Source organism: Pichia membranifaciens, assembly GCF_001661235.1.
Source record: "Pichia membranifaciens NRRL Y-2026 unplaced genomic scaffold PICMEscaffold_1, whole genome shotgun sequence".
Taxonomy (NCBI): Eukaryota; Fungi; Ascomycota; class Pichiomycetes; order Pichiales; family Pichiaceae; genus Pichia; species Pichia membranifaciens.
The window spans coordinates 2,649,331-2,672,698 of NW_017566982.1; the positions used below are offsets into that span (position 1 = coordinate 2,649,331).

General features: G+C 38.7%; 11 protein-coding genes and 1 non-coding gene across 12 annotated transcripts; 4 read left to right on the forward strand and 8 right to left on the reverse strand.

Annotated features, from left to right (window-relative positions):
- Positions 1-35: 35 nt before the first annotated feature.
- PICMEDRAFT_104794 (hypothetical protein) lies at positions 36-717 on the reverse strand. Its single transcript, XM_019159675.1, has one exon. It carries the CDS (start codon positions 548-550, stop codon positions 209-211), a length of 342 nt encoding a protein of 113 aa, XP_019020683.1. The 5' UTR covers positions 551-717; the 3' UTR covers positions 36-208.
- A 166-nt stretch (positions 718-883) lies between these two features.
- Positions 884-1,843, reverse strand: PICMEDRAFT_30574 (hypothetical protein; the record flags this gene model as incomplete). The annotated part of the gene is made up of 1 exon (XM_019162640.1): positions 884-1,843. The coding sequence occupies one exon, from the start codon at positions 1,841-1,843 to the stop codon at positions 884-886; it is 960 nt and encodes a 319-aa protein (XP_019020684.1).
- Positions 1,844-3,062: 1,219 nt separating this feature from the next.
- On the forward strand, positions 3,063-4,324 carry PICMEDRAFT_15004 (hypothetical protein). Its single transcript, XM_019160630.1, has one exon. The coding sequence runs from the start codon at positions 3,113-3,115 to the stop codon at positions 4,166-4,168; it is 1,056 nt and encodes a 351-aa protein (XP_019020685.1). The 5' UTR covers positions 3,063-3,112; the 3' UTR covers positions 4,169-4,324.
- Positions 4,325-4,465: 141 nt separating this feature from the next.
- PICMEDRAFT_71116 (hypothetical protein) lies at positions 4,466-8,476 on the forward strand (the record flags this gene model as incomplete). The annotated part of the gene is made up of 1 exon (XM_019163833.1): positions 4,466-8,476. The coding sequence occupies one exon, from the start codon at positions 4,466-4,468 to the stop codon at positions 8,474-8,476; it is 4,011 nt and encodes a 1,336-aa protein (XP_019020686.1).
- A 248-nt stretch (positions 8,477-8,724) lies between these two features.
- PICMEDRAFT_57586 (hypothetical protein) lies at positions 8,725-10,569 on the forward strand (the record flags this gene model as incomplete). The annotated part of the gene is made up of 2 exons (XM_019163247.1): positions 8,725-8,991; positions 9,034-10,569. 2 exons carry the CDS (start codon positions 8,725-8,727, stop codon positions 10,567-10,569), a joined length of 1,803 nt encoding a protein of 600 aa, XP_019020687.1.
- Positions 10,570-10,774: 205 nt separating this feature from the next.
- On the forward strand, positions 10,775-12,134 carry PICMEDRAFT_15007 (hypothetical protein). The gene has a single exon (XM_019160631.1). The coding sequence runs from the start codon at positions 10,813-10,815 to the stop codon at positions 11,980-11,982; it is 1,170 nt and encodes a 389-aa protein (XP_019020688.1). The 5' UTR covers positions 10,775-10,812; the 3' UTR covers positions 11,983-12,134.
- PICMEDRAFT_15008 (hypothetical protein) lies at positions 12,000-12,955 on the reverse strand (the record flags this gene model as incomplete). The annotated part of the gene is made up of 1 exon (XM_019160632.1): positions 12,000-12,955. A coding segment is annotated over one exon (721 nt), but the record flags the coding sequence as incomplete, so codon positions are not given.
- A 146-nt stretch (positions 12,956-13,101) lies between these two features.
- On the reverse strand, positions 13,102-13,173 carry PICMEDRAFT_t20. Its single transcript has one exon. It is a non-coding gene; the product is annotated as a tRNA-His (tRNA).
- Positions 13,174-13,545: 372 nt separating this feature from the next.
- PICMEDRAFT_57588 (hypothetical protein) lies at positions 13,546-14,385 on the reverse strand (the record flags this gene model as incomplete). The annotated part of the gene is made up of 1 exon (XM_019163248.1): positions 13,546-14,385. One exon carries the CDS (start codon positions 14,383-14,385, stop codon positions 13,546-13,548), a length of 840 nt encoding a protein of 279 aa, XP_019020690.1.
- A 161-nt stretch (positions 14,386-14,546) lies between these two features.
- On the reverse strand, positions 14,547-15,295 carry PICMEDRAFT_15011 (hypothetical protein). Its single transcript, XM_019160633.1, has 2 exons — positions 15,221-15,295; positions 14,547-15,081 (listed from the first exon to the last, which is right to left on the reverse strand). Exons 1-2 carry the CDS (start codon positions 15,246-15,248, stop codon positions 14,861-14,863), a joined length of 249 nt encoding a protein of 82 aa, XP_019020691.1. The 5' UTR covers positions 15,249-15,295; the 3' UTR covers positions 14,547-14,860.
- A 4,957-nt stretch (positions 15,296-20,252) lies between these two features.
- Positions 20,253-20,849, reverse strand: PICMEDRAFT_22365 (hypothetical protein; the record flags this gene model as incomplete). Its single annotated transcript, XM_019162251.1, has 1 exon — positions 20,253-20,849. A coding segment is annotated over one exon (597 nt), but the record flags the coding sequence as incomplete, so codon positions are not given.
- A 690-nt stretch (positions 20,850-21,539) lies between these two features.
- Positions 21,540-23,348, reverse strand: PICMEDRAFT_15013 (hypothetical protein). The gene has a single exon (XM_019160634.1). The coding sequence runs from the start codon at positions 23,192-23,194 to the stop codon at positions 21,740-21,742; it is 1,455 nt and encodes a 484-aa protein (XP_019020693.1). The 5' UTR covers positions 23,195-23,348; the 3' UTR covers positions 21,540-21,739.
- Positions 23,349-23,368: the final 20 nt, after the last annotated feature.

Consider the following 23,368-nt stretch of genomic DNA (forward strand, 5'->3'; position numbering starts at 1 on the left):
ATTTTTATATACTTTCCATAGTTACGTCGCATCCTCCGTTTCTCCTCCTGCAATATGCCTCTATCGATGAGCTACTTCATGAATTTATAGATTTGTATATTTCCTAAAAACAATTAAACATGAAAAAAAAGTGAAAGTAAAAGGAAAAGGTAAAAGAAGGATGTATGACCCTAATAGATGTATAGATCGTGCCAAAAAAATGAGCTGACTAACAAAGACAGAGAGGGAGGGTAAAAAACAAAAAAACAAAAGGGAAGAATCTTATAAGATGATTAATTAATAAAAACAAATACAAAGGTATTGATTGATACACAAAAAAAAACCAAAATGGGAGAAATAGAGAAGAATAGAAATGGAGAGAAAGAAAAAGTTGCAAGTAATAATAATATTCGTTTGGAATGAAGGGAATAAAAAAAAGGGCTGCAACATGAAGAAGACGTGGGGCAAATACAGGAAATTTTTGTATACTTGATATTTGATCATGAAAAGAAAAAACAAATTGGATGTGAACAGAGTGGGAATGCGTTTGAACCCAAATAAGTGGGGACATCTATTTCTTATGAAACAATTTCCTTGGGATTCGTCTTTATTCTTTTTCTTCTTTTGTTTCTCTTGATTCGTCGGGTTGTTTATTCGTTATTTATAATTAAACTATTATATTTAATGATAATATATAGTTGTAGTAGTACTAATAATAATAAAGAGTTAATCCAAATTAATAAATAAACAAACTTAAAATAATCATTTGTTCTGATGACCTGATATTGACTTGAATTGATATGAGTTGTTATGAGTTGAGTTGATTTAGTATGATCTGATTTATGACTTGATGAAGGTTAAAATTTCTTGCTATTGACGATCAGTTTTGAGTTCCACGCTAAATTCAATATATTCTACCTGGCCTTTTCTTCGATGAAGCAATTGGTTGATATTTCTTTTTCTCTGCTGGTTTCAAAATCTGGAAAGAGCATAACAAACTTTCATCAACACTCATCATGGCACCAGCATTATCGAATTCACCACAGTAGTTTGGAGCAGAGAAGATTGTGACCAATTGTCTTTTACTGAAAAATTCGTATCCATCTTCAACGACTTGATGAGCCCTACAGATTAGGTCCATATCATGTTTCTGCAAGAATCTCGAAACGACATCAGGTCCAAAAGTGAAAGAGACACCTCTATCATTCTCACTCCAGCCCATTATATCTTTATCGGGATCAGACCAAAGTAAGTCACATAATAACCCGACATCAGGTATATCTGTTGGTCTCATAATTCTTCTGATCTGTTCCATAGTATTCAAATCAGGAGACAAGCCACCATGCATCGTGAAGATCTTTTCATCGATTATAGCGGCAATTGGTAAGCAGTTGAAACAATCTGTGAAAGTTTTCCATAACTTGATGTTATAACGTCTTTTACATTCATCGTAAAATCCGTAAATTCTATTAATTGAGGCACATTCGTGATTACCTCTTAAGATGAAGAAATTTTCAGGATATTTGATTTTATAGGCCAACAAGAGACAGATGGTTTCTAAGGATTGCTTACCTCTGTCGACGTAATCACCTAAGAATAGGTAGTTTGCTTCTGGTGGGAAAGCTCCATACTCAAACAATCTCAATAGGTCGTAATACTGACCGTGAATATCACCACAGATTTTGATTGGGGCTTCTAATTCCAAAAGGATTGGTTGCTGGATGAATATTTCTCTTGCCTTTGTACAGAGATATTTGATTTCGTTTTCTTGTAGTTGGACTTGCTTGCCAGGTCTTGAGCCTCTGACGTCCAATAATCTGTCGATTATAGAGTCAACGTCTGCTTCTTGTATTTCGGTTGACATTGTTGTATCTTTTGTTTATTTGTGAGGCGAATGTAGCAATATATTATAACCGTGGTAGGCGACTATAATGAATTGTATATTTTGTGCGGATATATGATGTGATAGAAGGGGAGTGAAAGATCAATGGATAATTTCTCTTTGCTTTTTCTTGTTTTCTATTCTAAAGTACTTTCTTTTAGTCACGTCTTGTCTTGTCTTGTCTTGTTGTTGATTCGAATGTAAGGTTCCAGGAGGGAAGAATGGATTCGATCGCTCACTAAGTTAGGTGGATAAGTCGGTAGATAAATAGATAGGAATAGTAAATAAACAGGAAAGTTGTTGGTGGATGAAGAGTAAAAAAGAGGAAAGGGCGTTTTCTCTTCCTTTTTTCCTTGTTCTTGATCTGCGATGAAAAGAAATATGGGGTGAGTATATGAACTGCACGTCTAAACCGAGTTGTTTATTGTATCAGTGGGTGTCGTGAGGATGGCGTTGTCTTGTGTTGTCTGCTGAGGTCAGGGATGAGGACGGCGATGAGTGAAGTGTCAATCGGTCAAGCAGCCACAGATAGCAGGGCGGGAGAGGCAACAGGAATAAAAGGCAGTTGGTCGACTGAGCCTTGGGGTAATTCAGAACACGGGAAGAGAAGAGGGTTCTAGCTGTGGAGGCGAAGCAGGGGCAAGCCGGGCGTTAGGTGGGGGGTGTAACTAACCTGTGGTGGGTGTATGCGTGGGGGTACAGAAGGTCGACACGCTAGTATGCAAAAAGAGGCAGCAGCCAAACAAACAATCCGATACGAGTCAGCACAGAAACGGCACGGACTGGCGTCTGCGTATGGTGATGGGTGTCGTTCGTTCGTCCGTTCGTTCGGTCGAGTGTGCAGTGAAGCACCAGAATCAGCAGAAGGCAACGCACTCGCCGCCTGGAAAAAGCGGTCTCCCAGCAAATGTGGGAAATTGGCGAAATTGGGAAAAAAACTGGGAGAGGGCGAGGAGGGAAACACGTCTGGGCAGGCCGTGGCGACGCGTCGGCCGTGGCCAGACGGCGGGCAAAACGCGGGAACAGCGGAAGCAGGGTGGGCCGGGTAACTCCCAAAGAGCAAGAGGGCCGACGCGTCGCTGTTGGGGGAACAGACTCTGCTGGGAGGGAGAAGACGAACGCAAACGCAGACGGACGGATACAAGGAAATTTCAAGAGAGGTGGCTCATGCTGGAAAGAGAAGAAAAGGGACAGCGGAGACCTAGAAAGAGGGTGGGAAGGCCACCGAAGTAGCAGCAGCAAGCGTACGTGATGTTGAGAACAGCGAGAGCACAGGTGTTGGCAGCGTTGCCAGGAAGAAGAGCGTTCACACACACGGCGGTCCGTGGACAAGTGAGCGGCGCCAGCAGCAGAAGCAGCGGGTCTGATGAGCAGGCTCTCCTGCTGGAGAAGGTGCAGCTTCCGCAGATTGACAGACTGAACGCGTTCAAGGCAGCAGGAGCCGGGATCCCCGGGCTGCTGTCGCAGCACGTGCTGGAGGACGTGTGGTCCCGCCAGCTGGAGAGCAACCTCGGCCAGCTGAAGGAGGCCATTGTGCAGTCGACGTCGAACAACTACCTGGACTGCTTCGACTCGGCAAACAGCAGCATCGACAGAGGCGCCGACTCGTCGAACAAGATCATCAACCAGTACAGAGACCTTCTCCAGAAGATCTCCAACAAGTTTGACGACGACGAGTCCTACTTGTTCGACCTGACGGCCTCGATCTACAACCTCTTCTACTTCCTCTCCTCGCTCAAGGCAAACCCTGCAAACACCGTCGCCAAGGCCAGCGCGTCCGCCCTCTTGGCGTCCCCAGGAGAGGCTGTTGCCAACGCCCCATCCAACGAGGTCTTTGTCTCCTTGATTAACAAGTCCTTTGGCTCGATGGACGAGTTCCTCACTTTGCTCTCAGACTCGGCAAACTCCATCAAGGGAAACGGGTACACTTGGTTGATCTACAAACACATCGAGAACTCCGTCACGTTCTCCAAATTGGGACACTTGTCCATCTTGAACACCTACAACAACGGCTTGCCACACACGTTCACCTCAAACAGAGTGTCTTCTGGCAGAGATTTTGAAAACAAAAAGCTGAATAAGAACTACGAGTCCGAGAAGTTCTCGTCGAACAAGATTCCCTCCATGGAAGATGCCGACGCCTTGAACTCCTTGAACTTCACCTTCACTCCGCTTCTCGCCATAGGTTCAAACCCTGCGTTCTACTTGAGGGACTACGGGGTTTACGGCAAGCAGCAGTACATCAACAACGTCATCTCCTGTATCGACTGGGATATAGTCAACGACAGAATACCTTCCAAAAAATAAGTTCGGGAGACCCACTCTGTAATTATGTACGTTTATACATTACCTGTAAATATCCTTTCTATTCTACTAATAAACTTTTTCTCTATGTTGCATGTGTTGAGAGGCAGGCGATATGGCATGCGTATTTCCATCCATCCATGTCACCGGGAAAAAAATTAGATGGTGAGGAAAAAAAATATTAGACACCGTTTTTTTTCATTTGCTGCATCTGAAATTCAGTACCCATAACGCTTCAGCAAGAGTTCTTCTATTCTCTGCATTGCCGGTTTTAGACCTCAACAAACTTTACAAGCTGAAATGAAGAACTTGAAAGTCTTGAACAAGTCCAGAATTGTTGCAGATTCACAGACGTGTCCTGATCTGCCAATTTTGGACTCCTGTTTTGACCTAATCTCAGATTCTCTGACTTTGGCATTGGGTTCAGAAGAATTTGCTGTCATCGAGATTCAGCAATTCCAGAAAAATGGTGCAGTCCGTGTCCTGGCTTCTGTTCCTTTTCGGGAAGGTGACACTCTCTTGAGCTTGTCTCATTTTGAGGACTCCAATCAGCTAGTTCTTATCTTTTCTAAGGGTGATATCATAACTGCAACCTACGATCCTTCAAGTCTTGACATAGACCAAACTTTCGTTGAAATTATCGGAAGTATCGATTGTGGTATAAAGTCTGCAAAATGGTCTCATGATGAAGAGATTTTATCCATTGTCACTAATGAGCATAACCTTCTACTTTTCTCAAGATTCTTAGATTTGGTATTGGAAAAAAAAATCGATCCTTCAGATTTACAATTAAATAATCAAGTGTCTTTAGGTTGGGGTAAGGAAGAGACTCAGTTCAAAGGTAGAGGTATCAAGCAAATAGAAAGAGAACGAAAGATATTGAAAAATGCTGGACTTAATATAGATAGTGAAAACGCAATCTTATGTGATCCAACAATCAAAGAAATACAGGCGGGTAATCTATCTAAGTTCGACTCCCAATCTTACGAGATTTCTTGGAGGGGAGACTGTCAGTTTTTTGCCATTTCTTGTATAGAAACACTGCCTGAAAAAGATCAAACCAGAAGGGTGATTAGAGTCTATTCAAGAGAGGGAGATTTGATATCGTGTTCTGAACCAATCGATGGCCAAGAACACTCGTTATCTTGGAAGCCTCAAGGATCTTTGATTGCTTCCACTCAGAGAAGATTCGAGCCCGAAATAAATGATTTGGTTTTAGATGTTATCTTTTTCGAAAAAAATGGCCTAAGGCATGGTGAGTTTGATTCTAGACTGAACGCATCACTCGACAATATCTACCAAATTGACTGGTCTTCCAATAGCGAATATCTGCTTTTGCAACTAGAATCTTCAGTTCAGCTCTGGTATGTCAAGAATTATCATTGGTATCTAAAGCAAGAAATTTCAGCTTATAATAACGAGAAGATTCTATTTACAAAATTTCATCCTGAGAAACCTTCCAAACTTATGATAGGTACCTCTGCTTCAATTGAAATTGTTGACATGTCTTATACAACCACCAAGGGGTGTACTTCGCCACCTCACGATGCGGGTGTGAACTTAGTGATTGATGGTATGACATGTATGTTAACTCCATTTGCAAAGGCTAGCGTCCCTCCTCCCATTGCTTACCGCGATATAGACGTGGACGAACGTTCGATAAATAGTGTTTCCATCTCACACAATAATAAACTCATTTCCATACTGACGAGCTCATTTCTTTATTTATTCCATGGCGATGAAAACTGGGATTTTAAGTTGACTGATAGATTTCGAATCACAGACATTTCCCAAAACTCAATCTATCCAAGGCAAGTTACAATAGCTGGAAATGATAAGGTTTACGTACTATTTGATGAAGTTTTAATGAATCTATCTAGTATAGCCGAGTTCGAAGCAGGAGGTGATTCTCTTACTTTGAAAAGGGTCACTCCCGTGCCTAGCACTAAGGTCATTACGTTGTCTACAGACTTGGAATTCGAAAGTCTGGTTTTCGAAACCATAGACGGTTCAATCTTTAGTTTGGATGCAAACTCAGAGATTTTATCGTTGGGCCAGTTTCCTCAAATATGTACTGATTTCATTGTGGCCGATCTAACCAAAACAGAAGATGGCTCTGAAAACGACACTTTCCTATCAACAATAAAGGTACCAATCGGTTTAATGTCTAGCGGTAAATTGTATGTCAATTCCAAATTGATCAGTCAAGGTGTTACGTCAATGCTAGTCACTGGTTCTTACTTACTGTACACTACAGCACAGCACCAATTGAAGTTTATTCACTTGCTACAAAACGAAACGCTTTACAACGATGAGGAGTTCAAGGATACTGTTGCCAGTGAGACAGACGTAAACTTTGGCCTTCATGATGAAAGAATCAGAAATATAGAAAGGGGCTCAGTATTAGTCAATGCAATTCCTTCTAAATCATGTGTGATTTTACAAGCTCCAAGAGGTAATTTGGAAAGCATTTATCCTAGAATTATGGTTTTAAGCGATGTTCGTAAAGCCATCAAAGCAGCAGATTATAAAACTGCTTTTTTGACTTGTAGGGTTCATAGAATTGCATTAGATATTTTACACGATTATGATCCAGAACTATTCTTCAAAAACGTTGAGAAATTTATAAATCAATTGGGAAAAGTTGAATATTTAGATTTATTCTTATCTTGCTTGTTGGAGCAAGACGTTTGTGAAACCAAATATAAAGAAAGTACTGGCTCTAATACTACAACAGCTCAAGAAATCACTGACAATTTAAGTAAGATTAACCTGAATCGTACGGAAAAAGGTCTTGAAAAGACCAGAAAAATCTGTGACGCAATTTTAGAAGTTCTACTTAACAACAAGAAATACAAACAGCAATATTTACAATCTATAATCACAGCGTATGCAGCTCAGAAACCGCCAAGAACTCAGGAAGCCTTGGAACTAATTTCTACCTTTGACAACGACCAAGAAATTGAGAAGTCAGTCCAGCATTTATGTTTCCTATTGGATGTGAATAAATTGTACAATATTGCATTGGGTATATATAACATTCCGTTGGCATTAGTGGTTGCACAGCAAAGTCAAAAGGATCCGAAAGAATATTTACCTTTTTTGCAAGGGTTATATGAGGAAACAGAGTTGAGGAGACGTTTTATGGTCGATTCCTATTTGAAGAAGTTTGATAAGGCTTTGAATTCTTTGATACAAATACCAATTTCAGAAAAGCATGACATCAAAGAAGAGATCATTGAGTTCATTATTGAACATGAATTATACAAGCATGCTTTATCGTTATACAAGCATGATGAAGAAAATTTCAATGTGATACTAAGACACTATGCTAGCTTTTTACAGGCAACGCAGAAGTACACTCAAGCAGCTATCATTTATGAGAAATTGTCAAAGTTCGAGGAAGCGTTAGACAATTATATCTGGGGCAAAAAGTGGAGAGAAGCAATCAGTATTGCTTTGAAGCCTGAATACAAAGAATCAAAACTGATTGCTACATGTAATTCGTTGATTGAAAGTTTAACTTTAACCCATGAGTATAAGGCTGCTGCATACATAAGTTTCAAATATTTGAACAATATCAAGGAAGCATTGGAATACTACGGTAAAGAGTATGAATACTCCACTGCAATTCAATTATGCCTCGAGGAAGGGAAGCCGGAATTGATTGAAGAAGTTGTCGATCCCTCAATAAGAGAAGGTTTTGGCTCAATTGCAGAGTTGCTTGCAGATTGCAAGGGGCAAATCGAGTCACAGTTGAAGAGGCTACGTGATCTACGTGAAAAGAAGAATCTAGATCCTTATGCATTTTATGGAGAGATTCGTGGGAATGAAAACACACCAGATAATGTATCGATTGCACCATCTGAGACTTCGACCAAGGAATCTTTCTTCACTAGGTATACGGGTAAAACCTCCGGTACTGCCAAAACTGGAGCATCACGTCGTACTGCCAAAAACAAAAGAAGGGAAGATAGAAAACGTGCTCGTGGTAAGAAGGGAACGATTTACGAAGAAGAATATCTTATTAGCTCCATAGGTAGATTGATTGATAGGTTGGAAATCACAAAACCTGATTCAATCAAGCTCCTCGAAGCCATGGTTAAGAGAAATATGGTAAGCCAAGCTTATCTCATTCAAAGCAACTTTGTCGACATTTTACAACTTTTAAAGGACACTGTTGTAGAGATATACACAGTTGACAAGCGTGACCGTGAAAGATTGGATGACAATGGTATGATATACTATGTTGACGAAATACCTGTACCGGTCATCAAGGACTTTCCTGCTCTTGATGTTCTTGACTTTTAAGAGAGATGTATCCCCTGTGTACTGCAACATTTTTTAACGTTCTATCCCATAATAAGTAATTTTACACTATTCATCACCCTCCTCGAGCACAGAAGTGGTTTTGTAAAAGCAGCGAGCTGGTCTCGGTCGCCAAAAAAACTCTCAGTGTCCTTTTGATGAATGCACTGTGTCACTTGCAACATATACAATAGCTACAAAAATATTATCGTATCCAGTATTCCGCTAAGTAAGCAAGGCATAGCACGAAAATGGTTGCATCCACCTCTCTGAAATATGCCAAAACTGCAGAAGGTTACGTCTTTCAATTGGCAGGCACAGCTTCATCTGAACTGTTGCTGGTAGCTCAATCAGGTGAGATTAGCACAGTAGACATTGAAAAACAGACGTTCCAAACTTCATTCCAGCCAATAGCGGGACTTTTGGGTATTATACACTTATATTCCAACTATTACATTGTTTTGGCCCAATCTGCTAGCAATGCAGGTACTATTTATGGAGACAAGACCATCTATAAGGTTGAGTCCACTTGCATTTTGCCATTAAATTCTAAACACAAGCCCGATGAGGATGACACTAAGTATACTGAAATATTGAAAAGCCATCTAGACAATGCCACCTTATTCTTCTCTTACACATATGATTTGACAAAAAGTTTTGGTAACCAACCTACATATTCTTCTTTGGGATTTGATAATGAATTCATGTGGAACTACTTCATTTCTGCTTCTTTGATTGAGCTATCTAAGTCAACTCCATTTGTATCGAACTTTGTCTTGCCTGTCATCTATGGTTATGCAAAATTTACCAAAACTACGATTAACACAAAGCCAGTTACTTTCGGCCTTATCACTAGAAGGTCAAGACACCGGGCGGGAACCAGATATTTCAGAAGAGGTATCAACAAGGATGGTTACGTTGCAAACTTCAATGAAACAGAACAATTTTTAGTTGCCCATACTGTTGAAGCTGATCAAGTGTATACCTATTTTCAAATCAGAGGATCTGTTCCCGTATTTTGGGCTGAGATGAATAACCTGATGTACAAGCCCAAGCTTTTATTGGGTACAAGTGATTATTTACCAGCTCGTATTCATTTTGATAAATGTATTTCCAAGTATGGTACCAACTATCTGGTGAATTTGGTAAATCAGTCCGGATATGAAAAGCCGATCAAGCTGGCGTATGAAAGTGCAGTGAATGCCTTAAACGACTCCAATGTCAAATATACTTATTTCGATTTCCACCATGAATGTAGAAAGATGAGATGGGACAGAGTTAAACTTTTGGTTGATCACTTGACTAAATTGGGCTTGTCACAAAAAGATTACTCTTTGTTCAGTGTCGGTAAAGAATTTGTCGCAGAAAAAGTACAAGGTCATGTTGTTAGAACCAATTGTATGGACTGCTTGGATAGAACCAATGTCGTTCAATCAATGTTAGCAAGATGGTTTTTACAGCAACAATTAATAGATGCTGGTATAATTGATGGCGTTGTCGATTGGAAGGATCTTGATCCTGCTTTCAATCTTGTATTCCAGGCTGTTTGGGCAGATAATGCAGATTATGTCTCTAACGCATATTCTGGTACGGGGGCATTAAAAACAGACTACACACGTACCGGTAAAAGAACGAATAAAGGTGCATTGAACGATCTAGTCAACTCAATCACTCGTTACATCAAAAATAACTACTTAGATGGAGCAAGACAAGATGGTTATGATTTGTTCCTTGGTAACGTTATACCGTACGAACTTACAACATCACCTTTCAAGGATAGCAGACCGGCCTTGTACCAAGCTGTGCCATACTTCTTCACTGTTGGAGTGTTCATCATACTTGCTACTTTTATTTGGCCGAAAGGATCTCTCACCGACTTTAAAAATCTTTCTTTCTTGACTGCAATGACGCTATGGAGTGGTTTTTCACTTTGCTTTATGATAAAGAATGGCATCCAATTTGTAAATTGGCCTACACTAGAAAAACTGGACTTTTTGAATCAGAAAGAAATTTGTAAAGACGGCAAGGTTGATGGGTACTTATACGCCAAAGCTTCTGACTACAACAAGTTTAACGAACATGACAAAAAGCAATAACATCTGACAATTTTCTATTATTATAGATTGACACAGCTCATAGCCTGTGTCTGAAACTTTTTTGTGTTTAAATATGTAGCTAAGAAAAACGAGACTCTACTTACGTAATACTAATCAGTCATAACATCAATCTAATTTGGTATTTGACTCTTCTCCGTTCTATCTTAGGCGTCCAACTTAACACTTGTATGTTTCTTTTATTGAAACAATCTCGAACCAATCTATAAAACAAACGTATTAAGTATGTGCATCGACAGAGAAGAACCAAACTACTTTGGTGCGGGGCCAGCTTTGCTCCCTACCAGCGTTCTTCAACAAGCTGGAAAAGATCTCATCAATTATAATAACCTTGGCATAGGTGCTGGTGAGATTTCACACCGTTCAAAAGCTGGAGTTGGTATTATTGAGCAAACTAAAGCATCCTTGAAAGAGCTTCTCAGTATTCCAGATACTCATGAGGTATTCTTTCTCCAAGGTGGAGGAACTACTGGGTTTTCTTCTATCGTTACCAATTTGACAGCTGCTCATGTGAAGAAGCATCATAAAGCTGGTACCCCTTACTATGTTATCGATGGTACCTGGTCAAAGAAGTCTTTTGAAGAGGCAGAGAGACTGGGTTTCAATCCTAAGGTGATTGTCAACTCCAAGGAAATTGATGGAAAATTCGGAACTATCCCACCAACTGAAAAGTGGAATATTCCAAAAGATTTGAGTGATGCTTCTTTTATCTATTACTGTGATAATGAGACTGTCAACGGTGTTGAGTTCAGAACATTCCCATTTGAAAAGTTTCCAGGTGTTGAAATTGCTGCAGATATGTCGTCAAATTTCTTGTCTAAACCAGTTGACGTCAGCAAATACGGTCTTATCTTTGCTGGTGCCCAAAAAAATGTTGGTGTTTCGGGTATTTCCATTTACATCATCAAAAAATCTCTCTTGGATCAAGCTCCAGCAGAAGAGTTGAGAAAACTCGGTTTACAGGTTACTCCAATTGCTTTTGACTATCCAACTGTTGTTAAGAACAATTCAGCCTATAACACTATTCCTACGTTTACTGTCCACATTGTCAACTTGGTATTGAAGGACTTAATCGCTAAAGGCGGATTGGCGGCGCAAGAAAAAGAAAACATAGCTAAATCAGACTTGTTGTACTCAACTTTGGACAAATATCCTTCAATCTATAAGTTGCCTGTTGAAAAATCAGTAAGATCAAGAATGAATATTGTTTTCACTATTGAAGGTTCTGGCTTGGAGGATCAGTTTTTGAAAGAAGCTGAGCAGAGCAAACTTGAGGGCCTAAAAGGTCACAGATCTGTCGGTGGTATGAGAGCTTCACTTTACAATGCAGTTACTTTGAAAAGCACCAAATTATTATGCGAGTTGATTGAAAGATTTGCAAAAGAACACCAGTGAAGGCGTGGTATATATAGAAAATTACTAATTAATCTAAAAGCTTTCCAGGTAGATAATATAGCAATGAACAACTTTGTTCATCTTCGACATGACAGTTGAAAACACAACCATCCTCGTAAATATACATTTGTAGAGTATCGCATAACTCAATAAGTTTCGAGGCAAGATTCCACCATCGAGACTTCACTTTAACCGTAATTTCTTTGATCATATTCAGATCTTTGTTTCTGATATCATTATTCTCTTGGTTATTAGCAACATGTGTGGCTGGTGTTTCAGTATCAGTGCGGGTAAGTGCATCAACCTCTTCTGGACTGCAGGTATCTAGCAAGCTTTTCCATTTAAGACTAATTTTCTTGCCTTCATCCTTGAGTTCTATTTTAATTTCACCTAGCCGATTCATCACTACGTTGATATTATCAATAGCTTTGTACCTTTCTATTCGCATGAAAAAGGATATTAGTGTCTGGTTCATATCAGCAATTAGTTCAACATTATGAATGGGTGGCATCTGAATCCTTTCAATAAGCTTGCCACGCAAAAGGCTCACTGGTATACTAAACGAGTGAGATATTTCAGAAGTGCATGTGATATCCTCATTGTAAGACAAATGTAAAAACACTGGTCGTTTTCTTTTACTAGAGTTATCTTTGGGAGTATTAGATTCTTCGCCACGTTGTAATTTTATAATCAGATCAGATGTCACAGGCGCTTTCTCAAAGTTTTTCATGATCTGAAAAAGAGGTTCTACATTTAACTCCAAGCCAATACATTCATCTTTGGCAATGACATCAAACCTCGAAAAATTAGCACTTCCAATAGTACCCCATATTAGTGGACTTTCCCGATCAACCGAAATGATATTTAGCTCATTCGCTTTGAATTTGAAAATGCATTGCTTTCTTACTGAAAGTACAAAGCCAAGTATTCGTTTGAAATTTCCAACGTCACTCAATTTGAGGGCAAGTTTCATTAAAGTGCTACAGAAATTAACTGTTGAGATCTCGTACCATTCATTAGAAGAAACGAAGCAGAAACAGGAACGGTATAACATCACGTCTGGCTGCACGTCAGTCTGCTCGGAACCCAGAAACATACACACAAAAAACAAAAATAAAGTGCCGCTCCCAGGAATCGAACCTGGGTCTCATCGGCCACAACGATGCGTACTCACCACTATACTAGAACGGCTTTTTTTGAAAAATTTGAAGAGCTAGCTTCATATATATAAGGCTCTTTACCCAAGGATTACGGCTTACACCTCTAGATGGTCATGTCGTGCTGTTACGTAATCATTAGGCTCTGGCCTATAACAAGCATTCTTTACCCATAAAATGATGACCTATAGAAGACAGTTGTAGCAACAAATGAACCTATACAGAGTAAATGTGATAAGAGCTATAGAGAAAAAATTGGTTTGGTATTTACATGCTGTACTAAAATGATGCCGATGATTACCAACAGTATCACATTGACCAATGTGCATCAGCTCTGATTCTACATTGGCCTGGTGCGTTCTAACTCTCGGATTGTTGGTATGGCTGAACGAAACTTGAAGCTGCTTTATGAAAAGGATTTTAGACAACTTTTCAATTTGGGTGCAAAGCTTTTTTTCCCTGTCACAATTATATATTGAAAGTCATTCCGAAATTGCAGAGGATAGGCTTGCAACTTTCGTTCGAACCAAGAGGCTCCTGGTCTCGGAGTTAATATTACAACCTTGTATTTTCGTGAACCTGTCTGCGAAAGCACTAGTGCTTTGCGTAAACTATTTACTAGTTGGATTTTGAGAGCATCAATATCAATATCCTCAGAAGATGGTATCTCAATGATAGTTTCCAGTTTGTTAGAGAAATAGGAAATGTGATATTTTAGTGCCGATTTGTGTGATGTTGGTGATATATTAGAATTGAAAGTAGAGTTATTTTCTGCTCCATAACTTACCTCATCAAGTCCCAAATCCAAAACACCGTCCTGGTTGAATCTGTTCAAGAAAGAGGAGACGCTTTCATCGACAGTATAGGACTTTTTTTGAATAAAGTTTACAGATTTGAGCAAAAGATTTGATCGTAATTCGTTTTCAGGCTCGAAGTAGTCAGACTGTGTACATTTGAAATCGCAAGGATCAATTTCTGATTTGCCCAAATTATTGTTCTTCTTTCTAGCATGGACTGAGTGAGATATTTTTTTGATCGGAGAGGAGGAAAACGACGAATTAACTTGAAGGCTTATCCGATCTCTTTCAACTGTTGATTTTTTTGTCGCTTGATCAAATACGAGCAACCTTTGATGGGAATTTCTGATTGGGCTCGATGATGGTAAACATTTCAGGGAAATTTTCGAATTAGATTGATAATCCAGCAAAGGCCGCTGTAAATTATCTGAAACGTTTACTCTCACCATTATGTGCTTTGCTGAATAATGTGACCAAGTGACGAATGCTACCACTTTTGATCTTAGAGAAGAATAAAACTATTAGATATTAACGGGGCAACTAATGGTACAAAAATAATTTCCTAAAATGGAAGCGGAGGAGCCAATTTCATGTAAGTGCTAAAATAAAAGACTGCTGAAATATATGTATAAAATAGTGTAGGTTTATTTATTGATATATAATGGTTTGGCTGAAACTGATATATACGGAAAAAGTGAAGAATAAATAGGTAATAAATAAATGACTGAATAAGCAGGTGGGTTTGCAGTTTGTGGTCTATTAGACAGTACATTTCATAACAAGAACAAGTAGCACGTCCATGGCTTAAATTAATGATGGGCCAGTATGAAAGTGATAGACATTGATCAAAGCAAAATGATGGTCATTGAACGAATTATGGTGAAATAGCAAGAAATGAAGTTTTTTATCCCATGGTAAATGAAATCAAGCGGAAGCGTCTCTCTCTTTCTTGTATTCCTCTAATTCCTTGATTCTTCTCTTGAAATCTAGATATTGACAGTGCTCATAGTCGTGTCTTTCTTCAACACAAGTCCATGGCAGATAGCCCCCTTGTTTTCTGCATTTGTTTAAGGGGATCAAAAGACTAGCACACCTATCCCTGAATGGGATAGGAATTTGGTTTTTCTTCATTTCCTCATGGGAAACTGTACAAGTAACGATAGTGTGAAGTATGGAATCCACGTTGATGTGTTAGTACGTTCTGTCTCTAATTCAAGATAAATTTGATGCAGTCAAACTTTTTTCTGCATAGTCCCTATGAGAATGACAAGAAGAGATACATACGAAGCTCAGGTAGTTCATGAATAGCCATGATATTTGAATTGTCTGTGCCTTTGCGGAAACTAGATTGCAGCAACAAGGTGGGGGTGATCAAAGCCGATAGTACGTCGGAGGATGGGCATATCCTGAAATGTAGCTTACATCTTCAACCTTTGTTTTTCCTTAGCGATATTCGGTGGATATTACATAAGCAAATTCCCCGCACTTGATGACACGTATATTATAAATGGCAGAAAAATGCTGCTATATAATATCACGTGAGTAAACCGCGGTGCACGTATGTCACAGTCTCAGCCTTTCTCATTTCGTGTTTGTTTATATCTGGAAAAAGTATAGATCTTGCTTCCGTTTCATGTTGGCTGTTTGAAGGATTAAACTATAAAAGACATTCTTTAAGCAGCCACAGCTTTTCCAGTGTTGGCAAAGTATGGAAGTGGATGATCCTTTCTGCAGCGATATGATGACAAATCAAGAAAAAGAGCTTCCCGCTCTGGCCAATAGCTCTTTCCGGAGTCATGATTCAGAAGACTATCCAGAGGGGGCTCAGGTGGACAATCAAACTGGTGAAACCGCTAAACATCAACCAGAGGCTGTCATACCTGGAATAGACAAAGCTGCTTTCACTGGGGCGGAGATAAATGAGACACGGGATGTCGACAATGGTGACATACCAATGTTGGAGAATAATAACGGCAATGACAGCAACGCCAAAAACGATATAGAAGACGAGAAGAATGGTTTAGCAAACAATAATTCTCTTTCAGTAATTGGATTGGAGCCAATTAACTCACCTAGAAAGTCCATTCAAAATATTCTTTCTCAACCGGTGAACAACTCTCCACGTTTGGTAATCGAAAAGTTGGTGCTCACAAATTTCAAGTCTTATGCGGGGCGCCAGGAGATTGGTCCATTCCACCCGTCTTTCAGTGCCGTAGTTGGTCCAAACGGTTCTGGTAAATCGAATGTCATTGACTCGTTATTGTTTGTTTTTGGTTTTAGGGCTTCCAAAATGAGACAGTCAAAACTCAAAGAGTTGATTCATAATTCAGAATCCTTTCCGGACCTACAATTTTGTCAAGTTGATATACATTTCAAGAAAATAGTAGATCAATATGATTCTTCGGGAAATAGCACGAATAATCCGAGTACTGTAGGAAATTCTCAGTTAATTATATCGAGGAAAGCTAACAAGAATAACACATCAACTTACTACATTGATGGGAAAGTGAGTTCTTATACAGAAGTGACGAATTTGTTGAAAAAAGAAGGGATTGATTTAGATCATAAAAGGTTTCTTATCCTACAAGGTGAAGTGGAGATGATTGCTCAAATGAAGCCCAAAGCCGAGAATGAAAACGATGATGGGTTGCTAGAGTATTTGGAAGATATCATAGGGACCTCATCCTACAAAGAAGAAATCGAAAGTATAACCACTCAAATAGAAAATTTGACTGACTCTTATAACGAAAAAAAGAAGAGATTTGATTACGTGTCGGAAGAATTCAAAGATATTGAAAAGCAAAAAAATTCAGCACTGGAGTATTTGAAGCTAGAGAAAAGGTTGAAAGATGAGACAGCGAAATACTGGTTTTTGACAAACCTTTCCGAAAAAGCTTTGTTGGAAAGATACAACTCAAGATTGAAGGAGATGAATGAAAAAATAAAAGGTGACAACGAGTTGATTGAAAAATCCAAAAGTTTGTTGGCGGACTTCAAAAAGCAGAAAGCAAAACTGAATAATGTATTAAACAACTTGAATACAACAATCATGAAGTCGAAAAGTGAACTTAGAAAGCTCGAGAAACAGCAGGTATCACTGAATGAAAACATAAAAATAACACAGAAGAAGACGGATACAACGGGCAAAAATTTAAGCCAAAGTAAGAAAACTTACCGATCTAATGAAGCGGAACTTGAAAGTCTACGTGAGAATATAAAAACACACAATGAAAACATTGGAACTTTGAATGAAGAATTAGAGGGTGAAAGCCAAAAATTGGACATTATAAGATCGGGGCTGTCTTCAGAGACCAAAAAATACTCTGAACAAATTGAGAAGCTTTATAAAAAGTTGGAGCCATGGAAAAACAGTATCGACGAGAAGCAAAGTGAGCAGAATATCAAAAACTCAGAAATTGACTTGCTAAAAAATCAACTTGATACAATTGTTAGTGAAACAGATAGGATAAAGTCAGCACTGGACAGTAAAAGAGAACAAATAAAAATAAATGACTCAAAAATGGATTCATTGAACGAGAACAAGTTGAAATATCAGTCAACCATTGATAGGAATAAAAGTACTTTTGAATTTGCAGGAAAAGAATTGAAAAAGCTTGAAATGGAGCTGAAAGAACTTGGTGACAAAGTTGAGTTTGCCAGAAACAGGGTATCAAGTTTTGAATCACAGAATAAGGTATTGGCTGCTTTAACTAGACTTCAAGAGACTGGCAGAATCAATGGCTTTTACGGAAAATTGGGAGATTTAGGTGTGATTGATGATAAATATGATGTCGCTGTTTCGACTGGTGGTGGAGCATTAAGTGACTATGTTGTCGACTCGGTTGAAGATGCACAGAGCTGTATACAACATTTACGGCAAAATAATTTGGGTTTTGGTAAATTTATTGTGCTTGAGAAATTGAGAAAATTTAATTTGAATAAGATAAATACACCAGAGAATGTTCCTCGACTTTTTGATTTGATTCGTCCAATAAGTCCGAAATTTTTGCCGGCATTTTACAGTTCCATGTATGATACTCTAGTTGCACCAAACTTGAATGTTGCGAATCGAGTCGCTTTTGGAGGTTCGAAGAGATGGAGAGTCGTAACCTTGGATGGTAAGTTGGTTGACGTCAGTGGTACCATGTCCGGTGGTGGTACACGAGTCAGCAAAGGTGCAATGAAACTAGTTTCAAACTCTTCCTCACAATCAGATACCGTTTCTCCCCAGCAGTTGCAAGAGTGGAGAGAAGAGTTACGACAAAAAGAGGAAAATTACAGGAAGGCGGAATTGGCTTACCGAAAGATGGAGCAAGTTTTACGTAGCTCACAGGAAGAGATTCCAAAAATGTCGTCAGCATTGCTGAAGCTAAAAATGGATAACGATAGTTTGATTGACGAAATAAAGGAGCATGAAAAGTCATTACAGGAATCGTCTTCCAAAAAGGATCAAGTTAAAGCTTTAACTTCACAAATAGAAAGTCTTTCCAAATCATTGACTAAATTGAAGAAAGAAAAGTCCAGGTTAGAGGAAGACTCAATAGATTTACAGAACCAAATCAACTCATTACAACAGAAAGTGCTAGACATTGGTGGGATAAAGTTGAAAGCACAGACCGCTAAAGTTCAATCAATAAAAGACACCATTCAGCTTAAAACAGAGATGAAAGAGAGCGAAGAGCTAAGGGTGGCGAAACTGCAAAACCAGTTACAAAAGTCAGAAAAATCAATAGAAACCTCCGAATCTCAGCTTAGAGATCTCAATCTATCATTGGAGAAACTAAAAACAAACTACGAGCAGATGACGAATGAGGTTGAAAAGGCACAATTGGAAGTCGACAAACTGAGTAATGAAAAAGATGATATGGTCAACGAAATAACACACATTGACGATAAAATTGAAGAAGAGGATTATAATTTGCGTACAAGCATGGAAGTTATTGGTGATTCGTTGAAGCAAATCAGCAAAGTCGAGGCAATGATTGAAAAAATCAAGAATGAAATCCAAGAATCGGTCAATGCGATTGAAAATATAGATTATCGAGTCATTACACCATATTTGACCTGGATGGATGCTGATGATCAAGAGAGAAACTCAATAGTTCAACGGCCAATAGACTTTGAGGGAACTTTTAGCGACGATGAGTTGAAAGAAATCGATCTGAAGCAGCTAGGTGAAAATGTTGATAGTCTGAAAACTGAGTTGGGGAGTACGACCGTCAATCTAGACATCTTAATATCGTTCGGGGATAAGCAAAACCAATTTTTTGAACAAGAAAAAGATTTGGAAGCATCCTTGAAGGTTTTGAACGAAGTCAAGGAAAAAGGTGAAGAGTTGACAGAACGCAGGCATACTGAGTTCAAAGCAGGATTTAATGCAATTTCATCGACTTTAAAAGTCATGTATTATTTGATCACAGCCGGCGGAATGGCAGAACTAGAGTACTATGATTCTCATGATGCTTTTTCAGAAGGTATAGTCTTTTCTGTCATGCCACCAAAAAAATCATGGAGAACTATCTCAAATCTTTCTGGTGGTGAAAAGACGTTGGCTTCTTTAGCTTTGGTTTTTGCATTGCATCATTATAAACCTACGCCATTGTACGTTATGGATGAGATTGATGCTGCACTAGATTTCAAAAACGTCAGCATTGTTGCAAACTATATCAAATCAAGAACGAAAAACGCTCAGTTTATTGTTATTTCATTGAGAAATAATATGTTTGAATTAGCTGAGAGCCTAGTCGGGATTTATAAGGTCAATAATATGACAAAATCTGCTACTTTGGTCAACAGGGATTTGATTAAATAGCTAGACGGTTAATATTGGTGGTGGCACTAATAAAACAAATTCCAATGACTTTCTTTTATCTCAAATATGTAAAAATATTCTAATAAAAACCTACTATACACTTAATTCTCCTAGCTTTTGTGATAATTTTTCTTCTTCGTAATCGATAGGTTTGAAGAATTTATTTGAAGGAGGGTTTCTTAGCTTCCCAAATTTATTATCTCGGAGACCTAATCGTTGTTTCTGCAATATTGCCTCCTCGTCAACTGAGCAACGAATATGAACAGGAACAGCAGAATCTTTTCTACCTTTGGTGAGCTTCTTTTTGGCTTTTCCTTCGGCCTTGCTCTTTTTTCTGAGCCACCTTCTCATTTTGATCTCCGCCATTTCCGGTGGGAAAGAGGAAAAGTCTGGTGGTGTTTCTTTGTCTTTCTCAATCTCAGAAACATCTTCTTCAGTTTTCACTTTTAAAGTATCACTTGCATTGTCTCCGTTAGCATCTACTTTTCTGAACGCAAGATTATTTCTGAGCTCAGGAGAAGTAAGCATCAAAGATACCACTAATGTGAAGTAGGCATCATTAACACCATTGTGTAAAAACGCATTTGGTATATTGAGTTTATCAAGGATAAATGATAAAGACGACTTCCCTGACGATGATCCAATAAAGCTATACCACAGATGCATAGTATCTATTATTTTGATGTTGGATGGCAACTCATAGTTTAGGTACTTAAAACTTTTGATATCTCCTGAAACATTATGGCCCACAATACAAACTTTTGGCCCCAAGATTTCAAAGATCAGTGACATCGCCCGTGGTACATCTCGCTTCGAAATAATCAAAGATTGACCTGTTATATTATTCATTTTTGAGTCTGGGACGAAAAGTCCGTTCCTCAAATTAATGAACTCCTTGATGATAAAATGAAAATTGAGGAAATGCGGAAAGAGTGCAAACTTCTGATAAGTAGGACTGTAGATAGAAATACCAATTTCTATAACTTTCGATGTTGAACGTTCGAAAAATTCGTTATCAATTGATACCAACGTAAATTCACGCTTATTAACTACTTCAATGGCCTCCTCAACTGAAAGATAGATATTCCTCGATTCTTTTTTCTTCTCGGGTAGTTCTGATATTTCTGATTTAGGGGGAACTAAAGAATCTTTTGAAGAATCTGAGATGGTTTCTGGTTGCTGTTTTGAAGAAGCTTCTTTTGAAAGCTTATACTTAGCTGGCAGATTTGACATACACTTTTGTAGTTCGTATCTTAATCGAGATTCTACAGAGTCAAATTCGTCGGAACACAGAGCTTCAGTAGATTTGAGATCATATCGATCAGATATCTCACCACTGTATCCATATATAGGCAGATCAGGTTGTGTCTGTTGAACTTCCTCCTCCATATCTTCAATACTTTCTATATGGCTATCACTGTCAAAATTTGTTTCTGGGTAAGAACAATGGTTCAGCACTGAACGCTTTAACGTTGCATCGACTGTTTTTGACGGGCTTTTCTTTGTGCTCCCTTTACTTACCTTTTTGTCTTTTCTGTTCATGCTCTCTTTGGTTGTAGTGGAATTATATTCTCTAACTGTCATGCTTAAAGTTTTTGAGCAAAACAGGATGTTTGAAGTCGCTAAGAATAAATTCGGAAAGACAAAGAGCTTGGTATACCGGTTTGCTTGTCGTTTGAAAGTAGAGTGGCAAAGCATGCAGTTCCAGGTTCTTGTCGTTCCACACTTTGGAGATGTGGCTTGTATATACACTTCATAATTACATGATCATAAGCACCCAAGTGCATTGTTTCATTATTACTTACTGATCCCAGAAATAGAAAAACTGAAAAAATGTTAAGTCACGACACCCAAATTGTTGCAAGTTTTTCCGACATAATCATCATAAGTTAATAAACACATATTCTATAGTTTGACTTTACATTTATAAACGAATGTGTCAAGTCTTTGTAGCATAATTAATATATACAGGATAAGGAGAAGAATTTAGGCTACTTGGATCTAGTCAAAACAGAGTTAGTTAGGAGTTCCAAGGCACTTCTAGCGTCTGAATCCGGTAGATGTCTTAAGTTCTTCAATGCATCGTTTCTATATTGTTCAGCCAACTCTCTGGTTTTTTCGACACCTTTTGTTACATCTACTGTTGTCTTGGCGATTTCAACATCACCAGGTTGACTGAATTTTCTTGCAATCAAAGGTCCTAATTCTGGTTTCTCCTTCCAAGCATATAGCACAGGAGCAGTTGCTAGTCCTAACTTGAGGTCGGCGCCTGCTGGTTTGCCCAGCAACTCAGCGGTTGTGGTATAGTCTAGCATATCATCAACAATTTGGAAGCAAAGCCCTAAGTTTCTGCCAAATTGGTAACAGTTTTCAATGATGTTTTCGTTACAGCCAGCTAATATAGCCGTTGATCTTGAACTTTTGGACATCAAGGAAGCAGTCTTCAAATAGGTTTTGTGAAGGTAATATTCAAATGCAGCGTTAACGTTGTCTTGGTGGGAAATGGTATTCAAAGGATTTACAGAATATTCGTGAACTTTGACAGGCACCTTACCAGTTGGTTCGGGTATCTTTTTCGATTGGCCGTCATTATCAATTGACTTAGTATCCGGTTGCAAAACAGTATTTTTTAACTGCATAAACTCACCTTCAACTAGATTTGCGATGGCTGTTGACATCAACTCAACAACCTCGCTGTTTCTCAAACGACCTAAAGAAACAGATGCTCGGCCAAGTAGGAAATCACCCGCTAGAATTGCCATTTTGTTGCTAAAGGCAATATTACCACTATCTCTACCTCTTCTTGAATCGGCAAAGTCTATAACATCATCATGTAATAATGAAGCAGTATGGATCATTTCCGTGATCTCTGCTAGTCTTCTTTGTTTAGGTAGAATTCCATTTTTTTTATCGAGTGTCACGTATGCATCTTGATCTATCATTGGTCTACTCAATGGATTTAATATGATATTAGGGTTGATACCATGTAAAATCTTCAAGGGAGTGATTGACTGTAAAGGATTTGCACCTGCAAATGAGAAAGCTTTTGGTGTTCCTTTGAATTCTGGTTGGTCATTGACATCGTACTGATCAATGATAATACGTGTTCTTTCTTCATCTGGGATTTTAGCTAAAGCCTTAGAAAGCAATAAAACAATCAAAGGTCTGACGTTTTTACCTTCAGCCTCGAAATAATAAGATGCTACTCTGTTCAAAACTGGATGTCCAGAACCTATCAATTGAGCAATATGTTTCGCAAGAACCCCCATTTCAGCCGAAACCATTGAAAAAGGATCGAATGGATTAGATACACCTGGTTGGACCATTTTTTCTGCTGTCTCAATTGCCGTACCAAACGAGGATCCAAAACGTTTGCTATAAAGAGTGCCGGCAGACGCTGGACCTCTTGGCAGGGCACATCTCTTTATGGATGCTGCTTTTAGCATTGTATCAGTGAGTGAAATATGAAGATTGTGTGAAAAACGTAGGTTGGCCAGGTGTCTGCCTTTGGGAAGCAGATTATGTCTGAGGCACAATATGATGAGGTAAAAGTAAGGAAAGGTCCGTGGAATGACAGTATATAATGAGGAACAAAAGAGTGAGGAAGAAATTTCGTGATG

Excerpts from the sequence above, each read along its gene's own strand:
- PICMEDRAFT_104794 (XM_019159675.1), bottom strand. The coding sequence starts at position 550 with ATGTCCCCACTTATTTGGGTTCAAACGCATTCCCACTCTGTTCACATC.
- PICMEDRAFT_15004 (XM_019160630.1), top strand. The coding sequence starts at position 3,113 with ATGTTGAGAACAGCGAGAGCACAGGTGTTGGCAGCGTTGCCAGGAAGA.
- PICMEDRAFT_15007 (XM_019160631.1), top strand. The coding sequence starts at position 10,813 with ATGTGCATCGACAGAGAAGAACCAAACTACTTTGGTGCGGGGCCAGCT.
- PICMEDRAFT_15011 (XM_019160633.1), bottom strand. The coding sequence starts at position 15,248 with ATGGCTATTCATGAACTACCTGAGCTTC. Across the intron at positions 15,082-15,220 it reads TCATGAACTACCTGAGCTTC|TTTCCCATGAGGAAATGAAG; the intron begins GTATGTATCTCT and ends TTACTTGTACAG.
- PICMEDRAFT_15013 (XM_019160634.1), bottom strand. The coding sequence starts at position 23,194 with ATGCTAAAAGCAGCATCCATAAAGAGATGTGCCCTGCCAAGAGGTCCA.